We start from the raw sequence: 26034 nt of genomic DNA on the forward strand, positions 1-26034 counted from the left end.
GAGGTCCAAAAAAAAAAATTTTAAAAATCACATCATCTCCTAGACTGTGTTTTACTTGCAGCTAAGATTTATACACACTTTGCAAGTGTTTGGAGAGAAATCAATGAATGCAACTTTTTAAAGAGGTGGGAGGACAGAGCAATGAGTATAATGGCTTACAGTGAAAACACAATACAGACAAAGTTAAACATCTATTGCACAGCTATTCAACTCCACTCCAAACACTCGTTTAAAGGGTTAGTTCACCCAAAAATGAAAATTCTGTCATTAATTACTCACCCTCATGTCGTTTCAAACCTGTAAGACCTTCGTTCATCTTCGGAACACAAATTAAGATATTTTTGATGGAATCTGAGAGCTGTCTGACCCTGCATAGACAGCAATACGTAGCGCCATTTTGGAGAGTATCCGCTGGATGTAAACAGTGTATGCTGTTCTGTGTCAGCTGCATCACGCCGGATCTGTTTCCTACATTGTTGTGATTTGATCTGAATGGAAACGCCCAACTAGAATAAATTCTTAAAGGGGTCATGAAATGGAGAATCAAAATGTTCTTGATATTTGGACATATAAGAGGTTATTTTACAATAAAAAAAAATGTAATTTTCAAAACGAATTCCCCATTTTAAAATATGATTTTTTTTTACCCCTCTAAAACAGCAGGGTTTGAAATCGGGACAATCATGATGTCACATCGTGATACTGCTGTTAGGTAAAGAAAGACCTTTTTGATGCAAAAAGCTTTGCAAACTTTATAAACTAACCTCAAGAAACAGAATATAAAAATAGAAGTAACCAATTGTATCTAAATTACGATTGTTTTTGATGACAAAACCATACTAAGATTATAAGTGCACCGCAAGAAACTTTATAAAATAATTTACAAAATGCATTTAATGACCCCTTTAAAAATAGTTTGGGTGCTTTGCCGTTAGTCAGATACCCAGTAAGGTGTGTGATGGACGACTTACCCTATTGGCCTTGATACTACTAATTCAACTTGTGGTTCTGTTTGGGAATTCAAGATGATATTGTAAACTTCTTTCTTGGTTAATCCTGGTAATGATTTACCATTCCACTGAAGCACTTCATCACCTACAAACAGCCAAAATGTGTTGTCAGACTAAATTCCACCATTGATTTCTTAAAATAGACATTTTACTGATTAAACACACTCATTAAACATTAAATTCAATTAAGTTAAGACTGTCAATTAAGTGTGCAAATTTAGCAGTAGAGTAATGTAAGAAGTAATTTAAGCTTGAAATATAACCATGTTTTCACAACAGAATGCAGACAATATGCAAACAATACACTGACTTCTAAACTTTTGTGGTCTATGTTTACTCATTTGTCACAATAATTAATCATCTTCATTTGCGGTCTTTTCTTTACAAATACTGGTATATGCCAGTGGTTCTCAATCTGACTCCAAGGCCCCCCATTGCCCACAACATTATTCAAGAGCTCTTAGTTTCTGTACAGAAGAAAATAACTTTCAGGTTTTTCACTCTTTTTAAACAATGCCTTTACATGACTCTTCCAGTCGTTTGCGATTTCCTGGATAAGGATTTTTACAAATATTTTTACTCACAATTTCTACCTGATCAAATAATTTAGAGCTTGGCAGATGTACACAATGTATATTATTTATAAAAAATATCCAAGGTGTTTTAAGATTTTATTAATTTACATGACTGAATTTAAATCAGTTTTAAAATTCTCATATATCCAGATTTTCCAAGACTTTCAAAGAAAACAAAGATAAGTTAAGGGTGATTTATATACACATATACATATACATATACATATATATATATATATATATGGTTTTTTTTATCTTTGATTTTAACTTATTTTAATGCTTGTTTTATCTCAATTTTAAATTATTTGAAGTCATCTTAAGGCCACCTTAGAAGTTTGCTAGTGGGTAATATATGCATCCATATTATGATTAATTTGCTAAATCAGTGTATGAGGTAATTTATTTGATTACACTGTTTAATCAATTAACAGTCCTAGTTTTTTAAGTAACAAACTGTGAGAGGTTCTGGACTCACCGGCCCGCAGATGACCCACCACATCAGCTATACTTCCTTTCTTGACTTTGGTGATGAAGGCCCCAAGTCTCCCAGTTTCTGTAATCTTCCCCCCGACCACCTGTACCCGTACAAATCATTTAAAGATGGGTAAAGTCTACAGAGAATTCATAAAAGCCACAAAACCTATTGTGCATATCTAGTGCATTGTTTATTTGTTTTTGTTTTTTCCTTTTTTCGTACATTGGCCCATGACATGGTGTAGTTGTTGACTTCATAACAGTCAGGAGAGGAACTTGTGTTTATACGGTATGTTTATGCGAGTTGCTTTCCCCTTACCTTTAGCCCTAGCAGAGACCCAGCCTCTTTTGGCATGGCTGTTCGCTTGTTCAAAGTGATTCGGCCAATTAAATGATCACCTTCCTTGGAGGGCTGCCATGTAACCGGATGCTAAAGAGAACAAGGCAGAGATTAATCCCATCAGAGAAAGTACCATCCCATTACATCTAACCCTTACCTCACCTTCACACTCATGCGCATTCACACACACAGACACAACCAGGGTTATTATAGCTAACAGAAACTAAAATTAAAACCATAAAAACCATGTTCATTTAGTTTCACTTGGTGTACTAAACAAACTAAAACTGAAATAAAAATTTATAAAAACTATATAGATATATATATAAAAAAAAAAGCACAGCACAACAAAAAATTACTAAAACTAAAAGGAAAAAAAAAACTAATTCAAAATATTTAAAAAAAACTATATTATTTTAATTATACTAAATAACACTGTACATAATTCATGAGTGTTCTCTGTCACTTTAAAGTTATAAAAACAAAGCTTAAATTCTTAATTTAAAATTATCTCAACTGCTCTGTGTACCAATAAGTACACATGAACTAGACGAAATGACTAGCAACATGGGCACTATCACTATTTAAACTGAACTGAGCTGGATGATGACATCACTGAATTCAATGATGAACTGTCTTTAACTGAAAAATGAGTGTTTACGATTGTCATTTTGCATTATTGACACTATTTTCCTAATTAATGCTGTTCAGTTGCTTTGACACAATCTGTATTGTTAAAAGCGCTATATAAATAAAGGTGACTTGACTTGACTTAATTAAGCAAAGCTTAATTCACCTTCCTGATCATACTGTAAATGATTGCAAAAGAAAATGTTATTCTAAAGAAGTCATTCTAATACTTTTTCAAAAAGTTAATTTTCTACTTCTGTCACTCAAGACCACACAAATGCTATGCTATGCATAACTTCATGCATTTCCTAGGAATTAAACCCATGACCTTGGCAATGTTAGTGCTTTGATGTTTGAGCTACAGTGACATATGCAACAAATACATTCCAATTGATTTACAATTGATAGTTCTGCCATACATTTTCTTCTCAAAAAATATCACATCCTGGAAGTAAAATGGTCGGTAAACATCAATTCATGTTGAATTTTAAATGATTATAGCACAAAGTGGGAAAAGACTTACATGCCACGCAGTGGGGTCCAGTGGACAGCACTCCCAGTCCCCTAAAACACACACACACACACACACACACACACACACACAAATGTTCATAGAGTTATACTATACATATGTTGACTATGTGAGCTGCCACCTTACACTAGCCAAAGTCCATCTCTAAACCTGCTCTGTTTATGCTTAATGAATATCTGAGCCCCAAAAAGGCATCTGCAGCCAAGATCTCATGCTGAAATATGTTCTGCTTTGACCCACCTGCAGAGCAAGATGGAGAACTGGGATTGTGTTTGTTAATTTGTTTAAGAGCTACATTTAGTCCCCAGACAGGGGAAGCAATGCTGACACCAAAGCTGAATATACACTCCCACACAGACAGACACACACAGGCACATAGGGACAGTCTCAGCCCTTTCTGTGACGTTGGCCTTCTATTTAATGTTGGCATGTTATATGGATGAGTGCATTGTGCATACGGGTTTCTGGACTGTTTTCCGGTTGTTTTTGAGCACCTGGGGTATCGAGCATGACGCACAGAGGGTGAGAAGTGCTCAAATTGTCATCCGAAAAACAAAAATAGATTGAAAAAATTAATTGTTGCTAGAGACAACAGATTTGAATTACTTTTAGTCAGCTCTTAAAATGTTCAATTAAAAGTAGGGCGATTCATCTGCGATTTTGAACGTGATATTGCGTAGCTTGTCAGCAAACTACGGCTCTGTGTATTAAATGCCGCTCCATTTGAAAGCAGGTGATGGAGATTTCACAGAACCGGCTTTACTGCCGAGATGCGCATGACAATCGCATGCGATTTATCGTGCAGCCCTAATTAAAAGTGTAATGTACTTTCAGTTGGCCAGTTGCTTTTATATGGACAAATGTTCAATAAATACTGTAAGTTGTATTTGCTAAGAGAAGCATCACTTTTATTATTGCTGATACTTTTTTTTTAACCTTGTGAATTATGATAAGAGAGAGAGAGAAAAAAAGAAACCTTGAGACCTGGATAGCTTACTTACAAGTATGTCAGGGAATCTTCATAGGTTAGTTTTTTTAAGGAAGGCACTAACCCAGTTCTGAGCAGGGTTGTCCTATAAAAAGTTACTCTAAATAAAAATGTTAATCTCTGGAAAGCAACAAAATTCAACTATCACTCCTGAAAGTTTTAACAGCTAAAAAAAAAAAACAGCCCAGAAAAACATTTTCAGCACAAAACAATGAGCAACTTACAAAAGCAACATGCATAAATCATAATCAAATGCCATGAAGTAATATTAAGTAGAAGAGGCCTGCATGAAGTAATATTAAGTAGCTGTCTAAGGGTATAAATATTTAATATATTGCTTGTTGCATGGTGGATTGGTCCCCTGTGTGGGCTTTTATCTAAGCTTTGTACTTCTCATTCACATGACCTCCAAAATATAGTGCTTAGCAAATAAATATTTCATTAGTACATAGTTTCACGTTGCAACATTCAGTATGTATTGTTACACAATTATATTATTCTACCAAAGAGTGATAGATAGGTGCTTCCTCAACTATAGGCACTTATACAATGCTTGCTCTTCAGTAGAAACAGAAAAATTAAAATTAAAATAAAAAAATCAAATCAAGAAATCAAATATATCAACCTCTGATAGATTAAACTGCACACAGTTAAACATTTTTTACCCACTTCTGTACAACTGAAAAATAACAGTTTTTTTTTTTTTAGTTTAAAGTTCAAATTATACATCCATTCTTTGGGAATTAATAACAGAACCAATATATTAACTTTAAATAGCAAAAGTATGAGGTGTCAACTTGAATTGTTCAGTTCCTATTCTTTAGAAGAAAGAGTTGATTCTCTTACCTGTTGTTTCTGTTAAACCTGATGAAATGTTGCACAGATAAGAGCAAGCTTGTGTTCTGTTCAACCTCTTCTCAGTCTCCTGTTCTCTTATTTTAAGTCTCTCATTCCTTCTCCTATAGTCTGTCTTTCCTAGTCACCCCACAATGTTTACATTTCACCCCTGGCTTGTGTTAATACACTGACCTTTTAAGTCTGTGTTCAGTCAGTTTGCCAGGCTAACAGCCCAGTGTAACCTCCTCTCCTTTACAACCCAAACATCAACCAGTCAAAGCCAGTGAAAAAGTATTCAGCGCATACCATCTCCTTTATAAGTATCCACTGTAGATACACTGTAAAATACTGTTTTTAAGACTTGGATATGTAATTTATTAGTATGTAAATTAGGTATTCAGCCTTTTACACACAAAAAAGAAAAAAAAACAAGATTTTCACTTTCACTTAATAAAACAAATAAATAATCTATCTATCTATCTATCTATCTATCTATCATTATTTTATGTTTTTTAATTCACTATACCGTTCCGAAGTTTGGGGTCAGTGAGACTTTTTTTTTTTTTATGAATACATTTATTCAGCAAAGATGCATTAAATTGATCAAAGTGTCAGTAAAATCATTTATAAAAGATTTCTATTTAAAATAAATGCTGTTCTTTTGAACATTCTATTTACCAAAGAATCCTTAAAAAAATGTATTTCTGCAAAACTATTGTCAACATTGAGCACCAAATCAGCATTGTCGAATGATTTCTGATCCTAAACTTTTGAACAGTTGTGTATATATAAAATGTCAAATTATTTTTTTCAGTATGTTTTATAAAGTATATCTTCTCAGCGGACTTCCTGCTGTACATTTATGGGCGATCATTGTTGAAAACAATGTTGAAAATTGTTGAAAAACCATTTGCACACAAAGCAAATGAAAAGCCTTGCAGCATTTAAAAGAAGTTATGCAACCTCTTGATAGTCACCGCTAATCGATTTGCGTGTTGCAAAAATTACTAAATTCATCAATCAAACCAAATATTACATTCGTATTGATGATGGTTTCCTTTTCTGAATCATGGAGGTCTGTGTTTATGCAAACCCATGATTAAATGTATCAATTATACAAAAGCAGGTATCTATCTGACCCACCTCTCTCGCTGACGCTCTCAATCTCCACATCTTCACAACTGGTGTATTCTGGTGTCGAACCGGCCTCTTCCTCCGAGCTGCTGACAGACATCCGCCTCTTGTTTCCGCCCCGTTTGCTCTTGTAGGGGCGGGGCGGGGGTGGTCGTAGAGACTCCGATTGGTCAGAGCTGAGCGAATCATTGCGCAGCATGCTCTCAGCTTTTTGTCGTGTTGATTTGCGCAGCAGCGCATCCGAGCTGGGGTCCAAATGGCTCGGCTGCAACTTCCTGTCCCATTCCTGAGGCTCCCTGAGCTCAGGTGGGCCTGCGGGCATGGCAGGGCCCACCCTGAACCCCGGAGCGGGCGGCTGTGGGGCGTGGTTTGTTTTAGGAGGAGGACCCTGCACAATAGGCGCACCCTGCAAACCTTTACCCCCCGCGGTCCTTTCTGGGGCGTAGGCCTGCTGCTGGCCCTCCAGCGAGGCCTGCCGCCCATCTGCCCATCTCCGTGCACCTCTGTTGTCCTGCACTATCTCCCCCGCTTCCCTCGCCTTAGGGTGCATACGTCCATCAGGCTCTGCCACCTGGAGTTTGGCCAGATGATGTGGAGTATTTGGGTTAGTCCTGCACTGTTCCCTGAGTGGTTTCTGCTCACCCTCAATCCTCCTGGTCTCAGGACTGTCGTGCTCCTGAGAGCGAGTCTTCATCAGTCTTCGACTTTCTCTCCGATTTTCTCCGGTATCTCGCTCTTCGGAGTGGATTTTGGACAGGCCTCGCCGCCTCTCACCTCTTGGCCCTAGCTTGCCATTCTGATCAGAGGCTGCTGGTGGCTTCTTTCTAGAGGTCAAATAATCACACAGCATCAAAAAGAGACATTCTTGCGTACAGTCTTACACCTTGTTTGTCTAGATTGTCTGCCCATATTGAAAAGGACTGGATGTTGTTTTAATGAGACATCACAATGCATCAAATAGAAACCAAATGAGCGACACAATGGCCTGATGCTCCTTGTTTGTCATGAAAAGACTCGGCTGAGCTGGTCTGCAGGTCTGAGCTGGTTTAATCTGGTACTCAAGCCTGGCCAAACTGGTATTCAGTCCGTCTAGCTGGGGTCCCTGCTTGGCTAAACTGGTGTTTAGCTGGTTTAGTTGGCCAGCTAAAGAGTGCCCAAACTGTATCTGAAATCAGCCAAAAGACATGCCTAACAAGGCTAAGACAAACCAAGACCAGCAAACCAGCACGGCATCTCTTCTAACATATTTGGCTGTTTAGACATGTAAATTATATAATACAATCTAAGGTTCTTCATTGGCATCCATGTAACCTTACAAGGTTCTTTTTAGTGGAAAAAGATTCTTTAGATTATTTAAATGTTCTTCACACTAAGGAAAATAATGGTCCTTTTAAGAATTGATCGCTGAGAAAGCCAGTTTGAAACCTTTATTTTTAAGAGTGTACTATATACAAATAAAATGTTTCATCCAAAGCTATTAGGCAATTGACTTAAATGTGAATACAACAATATATCTTAACTGCAAAAAATTAAGTTGCGATTATCTTCCCTATTTTATCAGAGTGAAACAGCTACTCAAACAAGAAAAAAATGTAGGGTGGGACTTGATTTTGTCCATCAGGAATTGATTGGATCGTTGGGTTGTTGTTGTCTGCTAATTGCTGTGATCTCATTTGAGTGGCAGGTTGCTGGAGGGTTTATTGTACTGTCCACGCACTGTTAAACACATCATCAGAGAAGAGATGTTGTTGCGAGGGGGAGGGATGTCAATGTTTTTGATTAAAGATTACAAGGGCAACTGAACTAAAAAAAAACTACATGCACAGATGAATAATTTATAATAAACACCGCAATATTCCATAAACAAATACGAATTGCCAGTTCTGACTTCATGGAGACTTTTAAGCTCATTTTTGTATGCTATAACCTTTAAAAATGATTATGGAAAAAAGGTTGCTTTACTAGAACATTCTAGATTTTGTATTGAGAGAGAGCGAGGCTTAAGTGTACCTTCCTTGTGGAGGCTCACTGCATGAGCGTGATGACGGCGTGTCGGCTGGTGCTGTGGAGGGGCCTTTTCTGGGGTCAGTTGGGGCAGGTGACTGGGAGTCATGGGCAGTGGAAACTGAGGAGTCGAGAGGGTTCTGAGACCTAGAGCACACCTTCTTCTCCCCAATGGGATCTCCACACATGGTCGGTTCACTCACTGCTGACCCCAGCTCTCCAGGCTTGGGCCCTTGGCTGGGAAACCACTCTCCTGATTTAGTGAGCATATCCTGTTGCCTTCGGCACTGGTTACATACCCACATTACCTGGGGTAGAAGAAATACCATATTTCAAATTTAAATTTTCACTAATCTTGTGAAAGTGAAGTGCGTAATTAATGTAAATTTAAACAGAATTACAAAAATAATGAATCCAAAACTGCCTTACTTAGGTTTACATTTCTACTAAACTGGTATATGAGAAAGTGTTTTGACACAGAAAAAAAAATTACACACTTCCAATATGTAACATTTCAAATCTAACGAGAAGAAAAAAGGCAGATGAAATAAGGATTGCACATTCCATGCATTTCATGATTCTAAGTCAATGACAAGGGACAAGTTGTGTCCATGATAAAGAAAAAAAAAAAAACAACAAAAAACTAATAGATAGGACAAAAGGTTTGTGTCACGGACACGGGTGTGTGGAGGCAGGCAGGATGACGAGGACAACAAGAATTCCACTACTCACTTTTAATGTAGACACAACAAGGCAGGTACAGGTAGGTGAAACACACACACTCGGGGTAACATTCACAATAACCGACACCAATGCTCAGACAGACAGGAACTAATAAGGGGTGAATAATTAGAGGCAGATAGGTGAGCACAATGACGGTGATTAACTAATGATTAGATGGGCTAAACCAACACAAAGGGAAGAAACCACAACAAACAGTCCACAGGGGCGTTACAGTTTGCATGTATATATAAAATACTGCACATGTGATACCATAAGTTCACGTAAAACATGTCTTCCCTGACTACAAGGCTACAGATGAAAGGGTTCTTCATCATGTGGTGACCAAAAATAAAAGCTGAGGCGTCAAAAAAAGAGATAATCTGGCAGAGGCACTGAAACCCTGCGATACGTGACTCAGGTCTGACAGACAAAACGGCAGCCCGCTATAAGGGATAATATAGGCAGGAGGAGGTGTGAACTGAAAAAATGAGACAGAAAGGAAACTGTTGTGCTAGCAGGGATAAATGTAAAGACAAACAATGAATATAAGGTAGTAATGTTAGCTGACAGAAGGTGGGTGTTGTTGAAACAAGAGGTTGAGACTTGAAACTGCGAGGTCCGTGGGATGTAATCACATGCCCACAGAGCAAAGGCATTGACCGTGGTCACTGTGGGAAGATTCGCAGGAACTGTGGGGAAAAAGCATGGAGGGTCGGGCCATGCTACACGCAAACATTAGCAGCGCTATCCATCACCCTCCTCCACATACACAGAAAGCCTGCCTGCTGATTGCTTTAGCAAGAGGATCAGGAGCGAGGAACACAAAAGATATTGGCACATTCCAAATTTTTTCTCCTTTTTTTTCCCACTTCCCTCCTCCAGATTGCTTTTGATTAAAAGCTTGGGAGGTTAAGCGCGAGAGTGAGCGAGGGAGAGGGAGAGACACACATCAACACGTCTATATTTATCCAGGCAGCCAGCCGCCCAGCACCATTGGGGATATGTTTAAAAAATCCCCAGCGCGCTGCATAACTTTACTCAGTGAAAACTACCATTGATCCTGCGGATGCAAGGCCAAACAAGTGATCTTACACAGCGCAAACACACACGCACGCATTTAACACGCAAACATATACACACACGTAAGCTTACGCACACACGCAGCCTTCTGCTGCTGATGTCCTTGCCAGACAAACACGCTCTGTGGTTATAGTTGGAAAACGAAATGTTCAAATGTGCCACCTGCTACCATAACTCCTGTCCTAGTTTCTTTTTCTTTCTTCTTTCACTTTCTGTCACTCAACTAACTTATTTAATAATTCTAAACTTTAAATCAAAATGAACATGCTTTGGATGTACTGCAGTCATAAACTAAACAAATCAACAGTACTTTTCCAAAACTTTATTACCATAAATATTTTTGAAAAGTAACAGGTAACATTCACACACAGTAAGAAGCAGCCTACATGTTCTCATCTATGACAACTGTGACAGAACGAGGGAAATAAATCTCTCATCTCATGCGATTCACACACTCAGTCATCTTCATCGAGACCTATCATCACTCTGTATCAGTGTCAGAAACGAACTCTTATTTACTCTTTAATACTCTTTAATACTCTTAGCAATATTTGCCCACTGGAATTGATTTTCTAGTGCATTTTTACCTTCATATGCATGGACATCCCCCCCCCATAAAAACACAAAGATTGTTGTCCATTTATACCAAATACTTAAAATTAATGAACTAAAACAATGTAAAATGCATATGAAATTATTGAACTGTCCTAATGGTCTGCTCTCTGTGGTCTATCATCACAGCATATTTTGGTTTCGAAAGTTTATTTCACATTAAGTGTTTTTAAAGCTTAATTTTATTTTATTTTTTTGTCCTCATTAAAATACTTTATAATAGCTACACATTCAAAAACACACACCCCTAAACAGTGAGAATTTAATATTATTTATACACACTGAAAAAAAGCTTCTGCTTTTCTGAATTTAACTCAGAAGATGCTAGTACATTTCACAAATAATTACACAGAAATCATAAGTAACATTAAATTAAAGGTAAAATTCTTAGCTTTTTTCAAGTAAATCTTAAACAATTTTTTCAGTTTACTATTAGAGTATTAATTCACATTTTGAATTGTTTTGAATTATTTTACAATTTAATTAGATTTTCTGTTCTCATTTTAATTTTAGTTTTATTCATTTTGTTATGTGTTAAGTTTTAATTATGTTAATATGTTAAGTTTATACACATGTATATAAAGTATATATATAGCTTTAATTTAATTTTAGTTTTAGTACTATAAGTACTTCAGTTTTAGTAGTTTTAGTACTTTAAATTATTTCAGTTAACTGCCAAGGCAGCATTTCTAATTTTCATTTCAGTTTTTTAAGTTTAAGTTTTACATGTAATAATTATATTTTATTGTATTTCAAAATACATTTTTAGTTTTAGTTAATAATAACAATCTGAAACAACAAATACAAATATCTGACATCTATGGGTATGTACAGTCTGCAGAGGCACCACAGTAAATTCATAAATTAAAAATATTATAATCTAACAACAGACAAAGACAGAAAACCAAGGAATTTGCTGCGGGGTATTTTTGCCATATATTTGCACTGGGGCACTTTTTTGTCTCTGTTGGTGGCATTTTTTACTCAAGGCCCTGGTTAATGTCTGACCTAGCTCTATACACCTGACAAATTATACATTATTTGTTATATACACCTGGCTAATTATACTTAATTTTAATGTGAAAAACAAACAAACAAACAAAATCACATGCACAATGATTACGGGGAACACAGAAATTCTCCAGTGATCATACTGTAGGAGTGGTGTTGATACAGAAGTAGAAGTGGTGTGCACGGGGCAGCGAGGGGCAGCTCTCTTACGATGAAAAAGCATTATGCTGTGATTGAACAGGGCTGGCTGACCTCCAAACTAATCTAAAGTAAATCAGCAGCAGAATCCCCAGCTGTCAGGCACAGACCCCGACCCTCCCCACACGGATTACAACACTCAAATACCAGCCGCCTCTCCTCCACCAACCCACAACACTGTACCGCACTGCTTCCTCTCACATAACAGATCACTTATGGACAACAAGACAGGAGGAGGCAGCTGCTTTAATCAAGACAAACTACTTTTAGATGATTTGTTTGTGCGCACATAAGGTAAAATTGTACTACTGGATTAATAATACACAGCTTTACAATATTACAGAATGTAATAATTTAGCAATTGCTTCATAATTCAACAAACTCCCAAGTTTTCCCAAGAAACAGTCCTTGCAAGAACCATAAGAGCATGAGACAGTTGTGGTAAGCCAGAAGATTCAGAATCTGAGCTGCTAGCAATACGGTGGTAGTAGGTTCAATCCCTGGGAGGGGTGACCCCTTAAAATTTATGCTAGATAATGAAAAGGTCATATCTTGGGGAATCAAAATTCTCTGGACTGACATATAAGACAGTGTACTATGAAAACATACTGCAACTTTCAAAACTTCCAATTTCCTATCCAAAAAGATCATTTATTGGAACTATGTTATTTGCTAATATAACTAATTCCATATGTCCATAACTTATTAATATCAGACATATGAATACATTTAAACACATAAACACATAATCACACACTTTTAGACATTAACAAGGAACATAAACATTTTATATTATATGATAACGTTCGCTCCTCGAAAACTAGGGAGCATTGGACAAACCATTTTATTAGTATATTTCAGCATAAACACACATCGCTAGACAGGCAATGAACACATCTAGTTAACATTTATTATTAATATTCGGCCAAAATGTTGTAAGAACATGTAACAGAATGATGTGTTTAAAGAGAATAAAAATAATCTCAAAAAGAGACTGGTCCTGCCTGTTGTTGATTAATTCCAGCAATGACGTTCTACAATGTTGTCCGTTGACGTTGTACGTAATCATGTCACCGGAAATTGAGTAATCACTGTCTCAATGTGCAGTGAGCCAGGGAACTTACCAGTGACCGAATTTGTGTACACGATATACTGATTCACGAGCTCAGGAGCTAGGGAGCTGATTGAGACACACCCCATGATGTTATAGTACATGTTTTGCCAGTGCTTGTTTTGTATTTTTCCATCTATTATTTTTTTTCAACAACCGGATCTTGATGGTTGTTGCATTAGTGATGGAATGTGTTCAACTTTTTTAAAAAGTCTATAAAAATAGGGCCCAACGTACTCTATTATTATGAATGATTGATATGTTTCCCCTGTATTTTGAATCACGCAATTGCATTGTGTTGTGTTTTACAGTCAACTCAACAGATAATCTCCTGGCAGAAATTTGCTGGTAATTTTTCTGTACTTTTTTTTCTTACAGTACAGATTTTTCACTGATATCTGGCAGGCTAATGTTTTCTTTTCTAATCAGACAGATGAAGATGTGGAAATGGCTTTCCAGTTTGTTATACAACACTCAGAGGAAGAGTATTTGGCATTCATGAAATGTAAACAATGGCTATAAGCTCAATAATATTAAAAACATTCCCAGGGGTCTGTGAGAGAAAGACAGAAAGTGTAAAGGAGCAGAGAAGACCAAAGCCACAAGAGGGTCAGTCTCACCCTTGCAGGAAACTCATCAAACTCCTGCAGGTCCAGTGATGGGCTAATTATCAAGCTAATTAACATCTGCTAATGATCAGTAAAGGCCCTGGTGCCTGTGAGCCACTCTGTCCAAAACACACACACACTCTCTCTGTCCAGCATCCCTTGCTCTCAGCTTCAGATCAAACAATAACAACTGCTTCAGCCAAATCTGTTAAAATCAACTTCAAATTGATCACCTGTCTAAAAAAAAAGGACAAGGAAGGATGGGTGTAAAATTCTGTTGAAACAATAAAATCTGCTATAGCATCCTCTCTCTCACCACCTCCATTTTCATTCTTCAAGAGTCAGAGTGAAAACAGCAAGAGAAACACATTTTCCCAGGGTGTTAAATTTCTTTTTATATTATATTATATTATTTATTATATTAATAAAGATAGAAGCCTTCAAAGCTATCAGAATCATCAATGATTTGAATTCAGGTGTCACTGTGAAATGGTTTCCTTTTAAGCACCTGAATATTTCATTGCATTGTGGCTATTTCAAACATACCAAAATAAAGTGAACATCAATATATATAAACTAGACAATAAAGCTGGCACAGTCTACAAAATATCTAAGTTAACCATCTTAGAAGCAAAGGTTGGAGGATTTTGAAAGTGGGCACAAGTTGAAACTAGACATGAAATTGCTTTTTTTTCTCCCATCTGCATGTATGTGTTCTTTATGTGTGGGCATGTGTTATCCAATACAAGCGTGTCCTGGATTACACTAAAGCACTCGTCCCTCTCCACCCTTTCAATGCGAGATTAAGAGAATGTAATAATAGACAGTGCTTTTCAGTCATCTCCTCAGAAGACGGTTTATTTTTGTTTGTGTAAAACTGTCAGTGCTTTTGTGATGCAAGAAAAATGACATCCAATCTCAGCTCTTGTGGAACAGTACCTGAATGTCCAGGCAAACAATGTTTGCTGTGAATGAATCTAGAACCTCTTGTTAAAAGAAGACTCGTCATGAATATCTCTGGCTCTTCTCTACCCAGCATCACAATCTGTCCATCACAGCTCACTGAAACAAAACTCCAGAACGCCAGAATCTCAATAGCTCTGTTGATAAATTACTCTCAGTCAAAAATCCGATTCAACACTTGTTCGTATGGTTTCTCTGTCTAAACCACAAACCACTGTGCACACTCAACAGCAGTGGATCTGGTGGGTCGCAACAAAAAGATCTGTCGCAGGTCTGGTCTTCTGGAGTCAAGGTAAAAACATTGCTAAAAGCAAATAGTAAAATGCAAGCTGCTATATAATATAAAGCATAATTAGGATAGCAAAACAAATATACTTTTAAAAGTCAGGAGAAAATATACACTACTGTTCAGAAGTTTAGGGTCAGTAAGGTTTTTTTTTTGGAGGAAATTAATATTTTTATTCAGCAAGGATGCATTATATCATGTGACACTAAAGACGAGATAAATGGCTTCTTAAAATTCAGCTTTGCCATCACAGGAACAAATGACATTTTAAAATATATATATAAAAAAGGAAAACAGTTCATTTAAATTGTAATCATATTTCACAGTTTTACTGTTTCTGCTGTATTTTTGACAAAATAAATGCAGTCTTTGGTGAGCATAAGAGACTTTTTTTAAAACAATATCTGTAGTTGTTAACATCAAGGTTGTCTATAGAGATAAAATGAAACTTTACTGCTAATTAAGTATTAATAAATTTAAAAAGACTTTAATAGTATTTTTGTATTCCAGTTTTGGTACTGTGTTGGGAACCAATGGAAAACTTTCATTTTTAGGAGACTAAAGACATACAGAGTAACAAGGTCTGAGTATCCTTTAGCTCACATAAATGCTAAACAACTGCTGAGCGTCTTAACAATTTACCAACGGACCATCGTCTGACTCCAGCCAGCTGTGTTTGACTAGCAGCCGAAGGCCTGTCATTTATCACCAGACTCCGCCTCTTCTTATATCTTGTTAATATCATTTAATTTCCATCGCTCGGCCAGATGCGGACAGGCAGGGCTGTCCACCGGTGTCAGGTCCACGCAAACAGGGTGGATAAATGGAGTGCTTGAGTTCTGTGAGTGGAGGAAAGGGGAGAACGCAGTTCACGCTTCCACCTCCGACAGCTTGATGAATTGGGGCGGCAACAGGCAGAGCTAGACCCATAATTCAGCATGTTATAAATCCCGGATAAGGATGAAAGACTGCCACAAAAGACATTACCGTCCATTCCATCTAATGAGCCAGTACATCAGAGCCTGGAGCTCACCCACCGGCCCTCTCGCAAAACACTCCTTCACCCGTCTCTCATACAAAGACCATTCCTATTGTTAAATACCGGATCAATAGTCTAAATAATCTATTTCATCTCCCTGCTGATGTTACAAAACGAACTTTCAGTCTTTCGTCACCGAGACATACATCTCACGCTTGACAAGCCATCTGCGGATCGATACAGTGATAAGTTTAGCTCGACTCCCTCTTCAAACATCTCTGCCACAATTCTGCGTGCGAAAGATCATATTTTGAGCGCACAAAAGTGCATTTTGCACGCGCACGATCTGAGTTTTGTGGAGAAAATGTTCGTTTCGCAAAGAAAAAAGTATTTAGACGCACGAAAATCAATTTTGCATTTAAAATATGTTTTTGGATGTGTGCAGACCTTCTCTTTTGTGCGTGCAACGTTTCACTAGCTTGCTCCCTTGATGCCCGCCCTCAGTGCTCTCTAAATACCAACGGCTCGCTTGCTCAACACAACCCAGCGTTACAATATGCCATAATTCCAGCCAATCAGAGACGAGGCTGCTAAAATTGATTTTCGTGCGCTCTAAATTCTTTCTTCTTTGCGAGACAAACATTTTCTCCACAAAACTCAGTTCACGCGCATGCAAAACACACTTTTGCGCGCTCAAAATATGATCTTTCGCGCGCAGAATTGTGGCAGAGATGTAATCCCATAAACATCGGGCCTTCTCTGAATAAAGCAGATTGATGAGGTCTATGAACACAACGCCTCCCATGGTACAACCAGCCATTTGTGTGTATGTGCATTTCATTGTCACATTACTCGTCTCTGTAGACCTGAACTCAAGTCCAAATCCCCACTGGATTTGTGTCTCGTATTTTCACTACATAAAGTCCAACGTGAGGCTAGGGCTGGACGATATGGCCAAAATTGATATCACGGTATATTTCTTAATATCGGACGATACGATATAATTCCGATATCGATATGAACACTATTTATCTGAAATAGAATTTTTTTGTAACATTATAAATGCCTTTATCATCACTTTTGATCAATTTTAAGCATACTTGCTAAATAAAAGTATTAATTTCTATAATTTCTTTCCCATTAAAAAAAAAAAAAAAAACATTAAAAATCTTACTGTTCAAAAACTTTTGACTGGTAGTGTAGGCTGATTATTCTTATAGATTGAAACAAATGTGCTTAAGCCAGAAAAAAAAGGTATGAAAAGTGCTCAGAGTCGCTGCAGAAAACAAAAAATTGAACAACAACAAAAACTGGAAATGTTGCTGGAGACGGGCTTATTTAAAATGAAATCTCATTCTCTGCCAGCAGGAGGCGCTTTTAGAGTGATAAAACTAGCGGTTTTTCCAGTAATGGCTGTAATCAAAGCAGCTCCGCTCATGAATGCTACTTTATCAGATCAAATGAAAATGCCATCGAACCTTTTCTGAAGACACTCGGTTCCCTTCAGAGATACATTCATATAAAACACCCGCGCCGTGTTATGATTTTGAAACGTGCAGTGCTCATGTTTATTCAACGAAGTCAAACGCCACAAATAAATCAATGTATGGGAAACTGGTAATGTATATCGAAATATCGGAAATGTGTTTAAAAACCATATCACCGTTATTGAAAAAAATTATATCGCGATACATATTGATATTGAATTATTGTCCAGCCCTACGTGAGGCCTTTCAAAAAAGGCGTTTAAAAAAGACATTTTCATGTCATTCTCACCAGGGTTATTATAGTGAACTAAAACTAAAACCATCAAAAATTATTTACTTGAAATAGACATTAACTGAAAAAATATATATTATAAAAAAATTATTTCAGTTTGCCAAGGCAACATTCTCAATTTAACTGAGTTTAACTGTATGTATGTATTAAAATAACTAAAACTGATATAAAAAATTATAAAAACTATACAGACAAAACTACAAAAATATGCAGAAATGACTAAAACATGAACTTCATCATCTGAATGATGGAACCACTGATGCCAATAAAGAACCTTAATTTTTAAGGGTGATACTAAAATAACACTGGTTCTCATCGAAAGACATGGGTCGAATGTCCATATCAATGAAACATCCACAAACCAGATGCAAAGGAAGAGGAGAAAGATCAATATTAATCATTTCACAGTGTCGCTTTGAGGAGATGGGCAGTGGAATGACACATCGCTGGTGTTTTCCAGTATAGTACCAAAATTCTGGTGTTAAAATTTAAACAGCGCCAAAGCCCAGTCTGGCTGACCATAGTCTAAAATGTATTTTTGGAAAAGAAAGAAAGAACAAGAGGCAGAGAGACGAGTGTACTGCCTAGGGAAAATAATCTGACTTCAAAAACAGCAGCACTCAGAAAGAAACGCTTGGCTAAAGAAGAAAACACAGATATTACCAAGAGGCCTGATAATCAGTGGGATAATGAGCACTGAATTGCATTTACAGGGATCTTTTTGCAGCACTGAAATGTACGGCACTGTTCTGATTAACGAATGCAGCTCCATGGGAGAAGACACAGTACATGTACATATTAAAAGTATAGCAGGCCAAGCAAGACATGCATTCATTGAACAGATTCTCTGGCCCTGATTTACTAAGATCGCAAATAAAGGGTGTAAATTTGCTTGTGGAATCTGATATACTGCAACATGCTACATGGGTGTAGTGTGGGTGATTAACTAACAAGAACTGTATGCATAGGTCAGACATGTCCATATTTAAAGTAAAACTCAAAAGAACATTGAAGAAGTATTGAAGAGCTTGCATATGTGAATGAGGGGAGTGAGGGAAAGAACACTTTTAGATCAGCATTCACACTGCACAGTGACATAGAGAGAATAGAAAATGCTAACCACTTTGTCCTCCTTCTTCTCCAGCGTCACAGAGAGAAACAGGATGGTGGGTGGTGGAGAAGAACAAGAGAGAAGTATGAAATGACAATCAGATATGAAAACAAAAAACATTTAGATGCATACTAGAATAATAAACACAAAAACAGCTTTACACTTACACATTAGCAGCATCAAAATGTGTCAGCTGCATTTTCCAGTTGCAAAACAGTAATGTCTTGGAATGTTTTACATTATATATTGTGGATTTATTCACTTTTTCCTTGCTATTATTTCATGACAGAACTGTGTGGTAGTGTAAATTTGCAGGTATGTTGCCACCCACAGGGCAAACCTGAGAGGTGCAGGTTGCACTAATATTTACTCTAAGATTTCCCATTAAAAATTCCCAGTGGAAATAAAGGTAGTGCATGGGTCACTGAAAACGACATGACATTCCGCGTAGTAGGTCCTACTGCTTCAGATCCACCATAGTAAGAATACTCATAGACACTACTGCTACTGTATAACTACAAAACACCTGCACACTGATAAATAAATCCACACTAAAGGCAGGTGTAAAGACTGTACCATTTTTCATTCCTTTATATAATTAAATATTCATACAGTGAACATGAAGATGAGGTCATTTTGATAGAATGTTCACAATATAGCTAAATGTCTCTTCCTGTCTCTCTATATGGAATCTTCATTAAATGGCAGCCCAACACTAATGAAGTTAATGACGAATCCATCACACTGCAGGACACGTAATTTTGGACACTTATCCATTGGAGGCTCAGCATACACATCAACTGGTATGGAGGAAGAGGATTGTTTAAGTTCAAATTTCATGCAAATTAGGGGTAAAAAAAAAACAATGTTGCATGATGTCGTGTTTAATTGCGGTTTCAATTGTGGCTAGTTTGTGGCTGGGAGTTTATTACATGTCTTTAAAATATACTTTGGGTATTTGGAAATAAACTTAGCATTTTTACAACTATAACCGTGCATTCACTACCATTTGAAAGTCTCTTATCCTTACCAAGGCTATATGTGACCCTGGACCACAAAACCAGTCATAAGGGTAAATTTTTCGAAATTGAGATTTATACATCATCTGAAAGCCGAATAAATAAGCTTTCCATTGATGTATGGTTTGTTAGGATAGATACAACTATTTGAATCTGAGGGTGCAAAAAAATCAAAATATTGAGAAAATCGCCTTTAAAGTTGTCCAAATGAAGTTCTTAGCAATGCATATTACTAATCAAAAATTAAGTTTTGATATATTTACAGTAGGAATTTTACAAAATATCTTCATGGAACATGATCTTTAATTAATGTCCTAATGATTTTTGGCATAAAAGAAAAATCAATAATTTTGACCCATACAATGTATTTTTGGCTATTGCTACAAATATACCCCAGCGACTTAAGATTGGCAGGGTCACATATATATTTCATCAAAAATAAAGTAAAATTAGTAATATTGTGGAATATTATTACAAATTAAAATAAGTTTTCTGTTTAAATATATTTAAAAATGTATTCCTGTGATGACAAAGTCACAATATCCTTCCGAAATCATTCTTATATTCTGATTTGGTGCTCATGAAACATTTCTTATTATTGTCAATGTTAAAAACAGTTGTGCTGCTTAATATTTTGTGGAAACCATGATACATTTTTTCAGGATTCTTTGATGAACAGAAAATTCAAAAGAGCGGCATTTATTTGATTTTTTTTTCATAATAATGTAAAAGGTTTTACTGTCACTGATGAATTTAATGCATTTAATAAAAAATTTAAAAAGTATTTAAAAATCTTAGTGATCCCAAACTTGTGAACAGTAGTGTGTAATGACTTTACTGACTGTGTAATGACTGTGCAATCCAGGACTGCCAGTGCCAACGATTTTCGTAACAGGTTTATTGAACTTTTTTGAGTCTATTCACTCTGGACCAGCTCAGGCTACTCATAGCAATGGAGCTATTAAGTGTATTTCATCGCTTTTAGCTACCGTTTCCAGTCCACCAGATTAAGCAGGTGTAGCTCTCTATGTTTAACCTACAGGCATCTAGCGACTCCATTATCAAGACTGCTCAGTAATAGCACATGCCAAAGAGCTCAGTGAAACAACATGCGCTCATTTCAGCGAAACTAACCTCAGGGCAGCACCCATCCGCTACCAACGGAGACTTCACTTCCATGGTATCACATATGGGATTTCTGCTACCTCCTCAGACACAGACAAGAGCACCTGAACACCTTTCCACACTCAACACTGGGCCTATCTGAGCTTTCTCACATCCACTAAACCAAAATTAAACCTCATGAAGTGCCAAATGTAAGTAAAAATCAGATTTGGGAGTTACATCAGGAGTTAAATTTCAATACAAAAGCAACAAACAGACCCTAGCTGACACAAATTAAATTATCTCCTCAGTGGAAAATGCACTTATTAGTAATATGTAATGTAATGAAATAAAAATTCTGGCTGATACCAATAAGCAGATACTTGTTTTAAGCCAATAACCAATAAATTGTAGATACATAAGAATTCTACATTATTTTGTCTAAATAAATGAAAAATTAAACACTTCTATAATTAACTATAATTAAGCATTTTAATGTTCCAACTAAATTTAGGTATCACAACATTATAATGTGCAATTAAAAATATGGTCAATTCAGTATAATGGACAGAATAGTTGCCCAATTTACCCGAGTTCACACTAGATATTAATTTTGACGTGCTAAAGACTTTATTTAACAGTTTTATTAAATTATTAGCATTTTTCAAGATTATGCGAGCAGTTGGATGACGACAGAAGTAATTTAAGTGAAAAATAGGGGAAATGAGCATGTACAATTAAATATTCAATTTCGAAAACTACCAATAAACTATAACATTTCTAATATTGATAACCGATATTGTGTATACCTAATTTAAAAAATAAATAAATAACATTAATATTATTTATAAGTCACTGTATGGCTAAAAATGATATATCATTCATTTTTCATACGCAAAATAATAAATACTTTTTATTCATTTATTAAAAAAAAAAATACAAAAGAAAATGCCTGGTAGGAAATATTGACCACCAATAAAATTTCTCAATTCCCTTTTTCAACTTCACTTGTGTTTGTGTAGACAATAGTTACCCCACAAATGGCCAGGCTTCATTGTGTAGCTATAAAAAATGTACATATTTACTGCAAATGTCCAGATGGATACATCCATAACTAAATCAGTTATTAATTACATTTAGCCTTATCTCCACCTCACTGACCTCACTCCCTACTCTACTACCTCTGTAGGTAGTAGATGCTCTCCTGTTGAGTCCCTACACTTCACTCATTATGAGTGAACACTAATTAGCGCTCCGGACTCAGTGGAAGGAATAGAAAGCGAAGGTAAATATCACACTCCAGGAGGTGGGCCACCATTTCAGGTGCTTCCCTTTGTGTGGTACGGCTGCCCCCGTGGAGACTCAGTGCTGACTTGGGCATCCCAGCATGGGTGTGCGGCGACCCCCCCAGTGACCAGCAGCATCATCTCCTCTGACTAACGCCCAATTAACCTTTCTCTCATCCACCCAGTGCTCTTCTCTCCCTTCTCCTGCTTAAATGTGTGCAGATGCAGGTCGAGGAAGCATGAAAAACAGTCTGGCCACTCACACGATGTAGGTGGTACTCACGTTACTGGAACACAGAGAGACCCTTCCCCCGCACCGGGCACAGAACTTAGTCTGGCAGTAGGAGCACAGGTTTCCGCAGCCATCAGCAAACTTGGTCTTGTGGCAGATGCCACAGGTGGGGGCGTCATCCTTGTGTTGGCCCTGCTGCCTCTGTTGGGGGGGCTCCGGCCCAATTCGCCTCACCTGCTCCTTGTAGTTGGCAAACTGCTGGTGCAACCTGTGAGGAGAGAAGAGATGGAGAAAAAGAAAGGGGACATGAAAAACTCTGATTCAAATTCTAGTAGCCAATGTAACATTTTTACCAAATATATATATATATATATATATATATATATACAGCCCTGACTGACCATGTCCACATGGCGAAATACCAACTCCAACTTTAAGGTATGTGTTTACTAGGAATGTACGTAGTAAGCGCTTAGTTCTTCTGAAGCTAATGAAGTAATTGAAGACAATATCATGATATTTCAAAAGATAGAGATACAAAAAAGTATGGTGAAACATCTATACTGTGTCACAAACTGCATGTAAATGGAAACTACACCACCAAAACCACATTTCCTTTTTCCCACTCCAGCTCTCTCTCAATCTTTCTTTCAGTCTAATGTTCTTTCCACCATGTAGGGTCATCTCAGACATTCACAAGAATAATGCTTAAAGACTGCATGAATGCCTTCCAAAAGAGTTAATCCAAACAAAACAGTGACTAATAAACAAAATTAAGATCTTTCTTCACTGACATGACACGCATACAACACATATCCAGCATTTTCCCTGTCTAAACAGCACTGAGGTCTCAAGCATGAATCTATCCAGAGCTTTACTTACGCTAAAGGGGTCTTCCTCACAGACTCCTCCGCCATGACGATATCATATGACGTATATTAAAATAAGGAACCTACATAGAGAGTTAAAAGAATACGCTACCTACGGAATGTAATGAATGCGCGGCCATCCATGCAGAGTGTGCTCCAGAGAAGGACAACGAGATGATCTGAACACCTGCCCCCCAGTTCTAACCCCGGTCTCCCTCCCCCTGTGCACCCCTACCGCTCTCCTGTTCCTCAACTCCGTCACCAGTGAACATCCTGTGGGTCAAAGATAAACATAAAGGACAAGCTCCAACACAGGAGCAACAAGGTGACTGCAAGATGTTCCAATTAGAAAACTAAATCAGTTGCTTTTTCACAGCCAGTGAGACTCAAGAGTTCAATACAATGTAATACAAGACATTTATTAGAAGTGCAGTTTGAATTTGGGAATACAGAATGAAACAGCAAACGCCAACGTTGTGCATAACTTTTTTTGTATTAAAAGAAGAAATATACAATTACATAATATACAAAAAGTGCAAGAACAAAGAACTATCTAAAAATTTCTATAATTAAATTACAAATATGTCAAATTAATACAGCTATCATTTAAGGTTGTAATATTCACCTTAACTGAGATACTGTCAGATATTTGTAATTTATTTGAATAATATTATATTAATATTTTATCAGGTTTAGCTAGATTATCACTTAAGAATGCAATTTGTCTCAGATGCCTCTTCTAAAATATTAATCCCTCCATCCATCCATCCATTTATCTCAAGGGATATTTTTTAATGGCATGATCAAAAAAAAAATAGATACAAAAAATAGACAAATAACAGGTGTCTAACAATATTTCAATAAAAACTATATACAATTACTCAATTTCATGTGCCTAAACTAGAAGAAATAAAGAGAGACACAACATTTGACAAGAAATGTTTGAATTTATACTGAAACTTCTGATTTTTGATTATAGACTAATGGCAAAAAGCACAGTTTGATACAACATTGAGGTCTCTTCTGAAGCTCTAAAATTTCTCATTGCTGGTTAGAGAAACAAATGAGATATTAAAGAGGTTTTGTTTGTCATTTTTCTTTGTTAAAGGTACAGTATAACTGGAAAAAGCCATTATAATTCCAAAAGGCTTGAAACAGGATGCAAATTGCAATCATAGGATGCAAAAGCAGGATTGGAGGATTGCACTCTTCTCATCTCAATATTAAGATGCAACATTCACCTTTCAAACTTTCAGAACACAATGACCTTTAGTTACAGTAGCTATAATGAACAATGGAGCACAAAGTCAACGCTGAGATGAAATTGAGCAGCACTAGACGACAAAAACCTTTCAGCACTTTATGAAAAACATGAGAAACAGAGACAAACATTGAGCTTGGCACTGTAAAAGAACATATGAAAGTGCTTTGTGCTCTGAGCAGGAAATGATATTCAAGAAAGCAGCCCAGGCTTGCCATAATTGAGACAGCACATAAAACAAAGACCCATAAGTGAAGCACAAGGTTATACGAAAGTGAAGCACAGCTTTACTTTGCTAGCACAAACCCCTCTTCCCCATCACAAATCATTTGCTTCTTTCTCTCTCTCTCTTCCTCTCATCCAGGAATAGAAGTAAACCTTGTGTGAAATGCAAATCAGGCACAGAGCCTGCAAGAAACGGTGAGCAATTCACACAGGTCTCCGGCAGTAGCATAGAACTTGGTGTAATTAAGGTATGAGGAAGCTCTAATTAACGTGGTAAAGTGTGGGGACACGGAGGAGAGCCGGTGTGGAGATGCGTGAGGTGGGACGTGTTTTTATGCCGTTCTCCCCTACTTCATGACAGCTGGTCTCAGTGGCTGCTGATGTCATCGGGTGAGCACATGGAAACGTCCATGATTAAACAGCTGTCAGCAGTCGCTCGTACTAACACACACCATGACAGGAGCCACAACTGTAACTCATTGGCTGTGCGCAGCGTTCCTGCGGAGGCTTTGGTGGGGCCTACACGCTGGCCCATTTATCATGTCCCCTAGGCCCCACGGCTCCCTACATGGGCATAAATCCACCCTATCTGTGCCAGGATGTTGTATGAAAGGACAGACAAGGGACAGAGATGTAGTGAAAGAACTGCTGAGGTTGAGTCAGTGTAAATTCAACATCATTCACAGCGAATGCCGGGACAAACGTGCGTTTATGAGGGAACAGCGCACGTTGGCAACCTGTGATGGAGCCATAAATGAAGCTCACAGACACTAGCAGCTCCATTCATCCTCTAACACAAGAGGACAAATCTGAACACCACTCACAGGACATTTGTGCTGTGTTCAACAGGAAAAACAGCTTGAATACACTAAATAAACATGTCAATAAAGAAGTTGACATTTTATATATACAGTCATGGCCAAAAGGTTTGGCAGAGTTTGCTGCTTAAGCTGTTGTGGTGTTCATTCACATTGTTTCTAGATTATTGTGTAGAGTGATCAGATGCATTTTAAATAATTGCTAAAAGCTTCATTGGCCAAAAAATTAACTTTT

At 37.2% G+C, this 26034-nt stretch overlaps 1 protein-coding gene across 4 annotated transcripts in view; it reads right to left on the minus strand.

Annotated features, from left to right (window-relative positions):
• LOC107673904 (regulating synaptic membrane exocytosis protein 1-like) overlaps positions 1-26034 on the minus strand; it is a 73601-nt gene that overhangs the window by 24772 nt on the left and 22795 nt on the right. For 3 of the 4 annotated variants that reach the window (XM_016467721.1, XM_016467720.1, XM_016467719.1), the window contains exons 3-10: positions 22678-22894; positions 18995-19012; positions 8531-8832; positions 6530-7344; positions 3553-3593; positions 2379-2489; positions 2061-2160; positions 972-1095 (exon numbers count right to left, since the gene is read on the minus strand). In XM_016467721.1, coding sequence (XP_016323207.1) covers positions 972-1095; positions 2061-2160; positions 2379-2489; positions 3553-3593; positions 6530-7344; positions 8531-8832; positions 18995-19012; positions 22678-22894 — 1728 coding nt within the window. The remainder of the gene's footprint in view (positions 1-971; positions 1096-2060; positions 2161-2378; positions 2490-3552; positions 3594-6529; positions 7345-8530; positions 8833-18994; positions 19013-22677; positions 22895-26034) is intronic. The other variant, XM_016467718.1, reaches the window with a different exon arrangement.

This window comes from Sinocyclocheilus anshuiensis, unplaced genomic scaffold, assembly GCF_001515605.1.
Source record: "Sinocyclocheilus anshuiensis isolate Anshui unplaced genomic scaffold, SAMN03320099.WGS_v1.1 scaffold292, whole genome shotgun sequence".
Taxonomy (NCBI): domain Eukaryota; kingdom Metazoa; phylum Chordata; class Actinopteri; order Cypriniformes; family Cyprinidae; genus Sinocyclocheilus; species Sinocyclocheilus anshuiensis.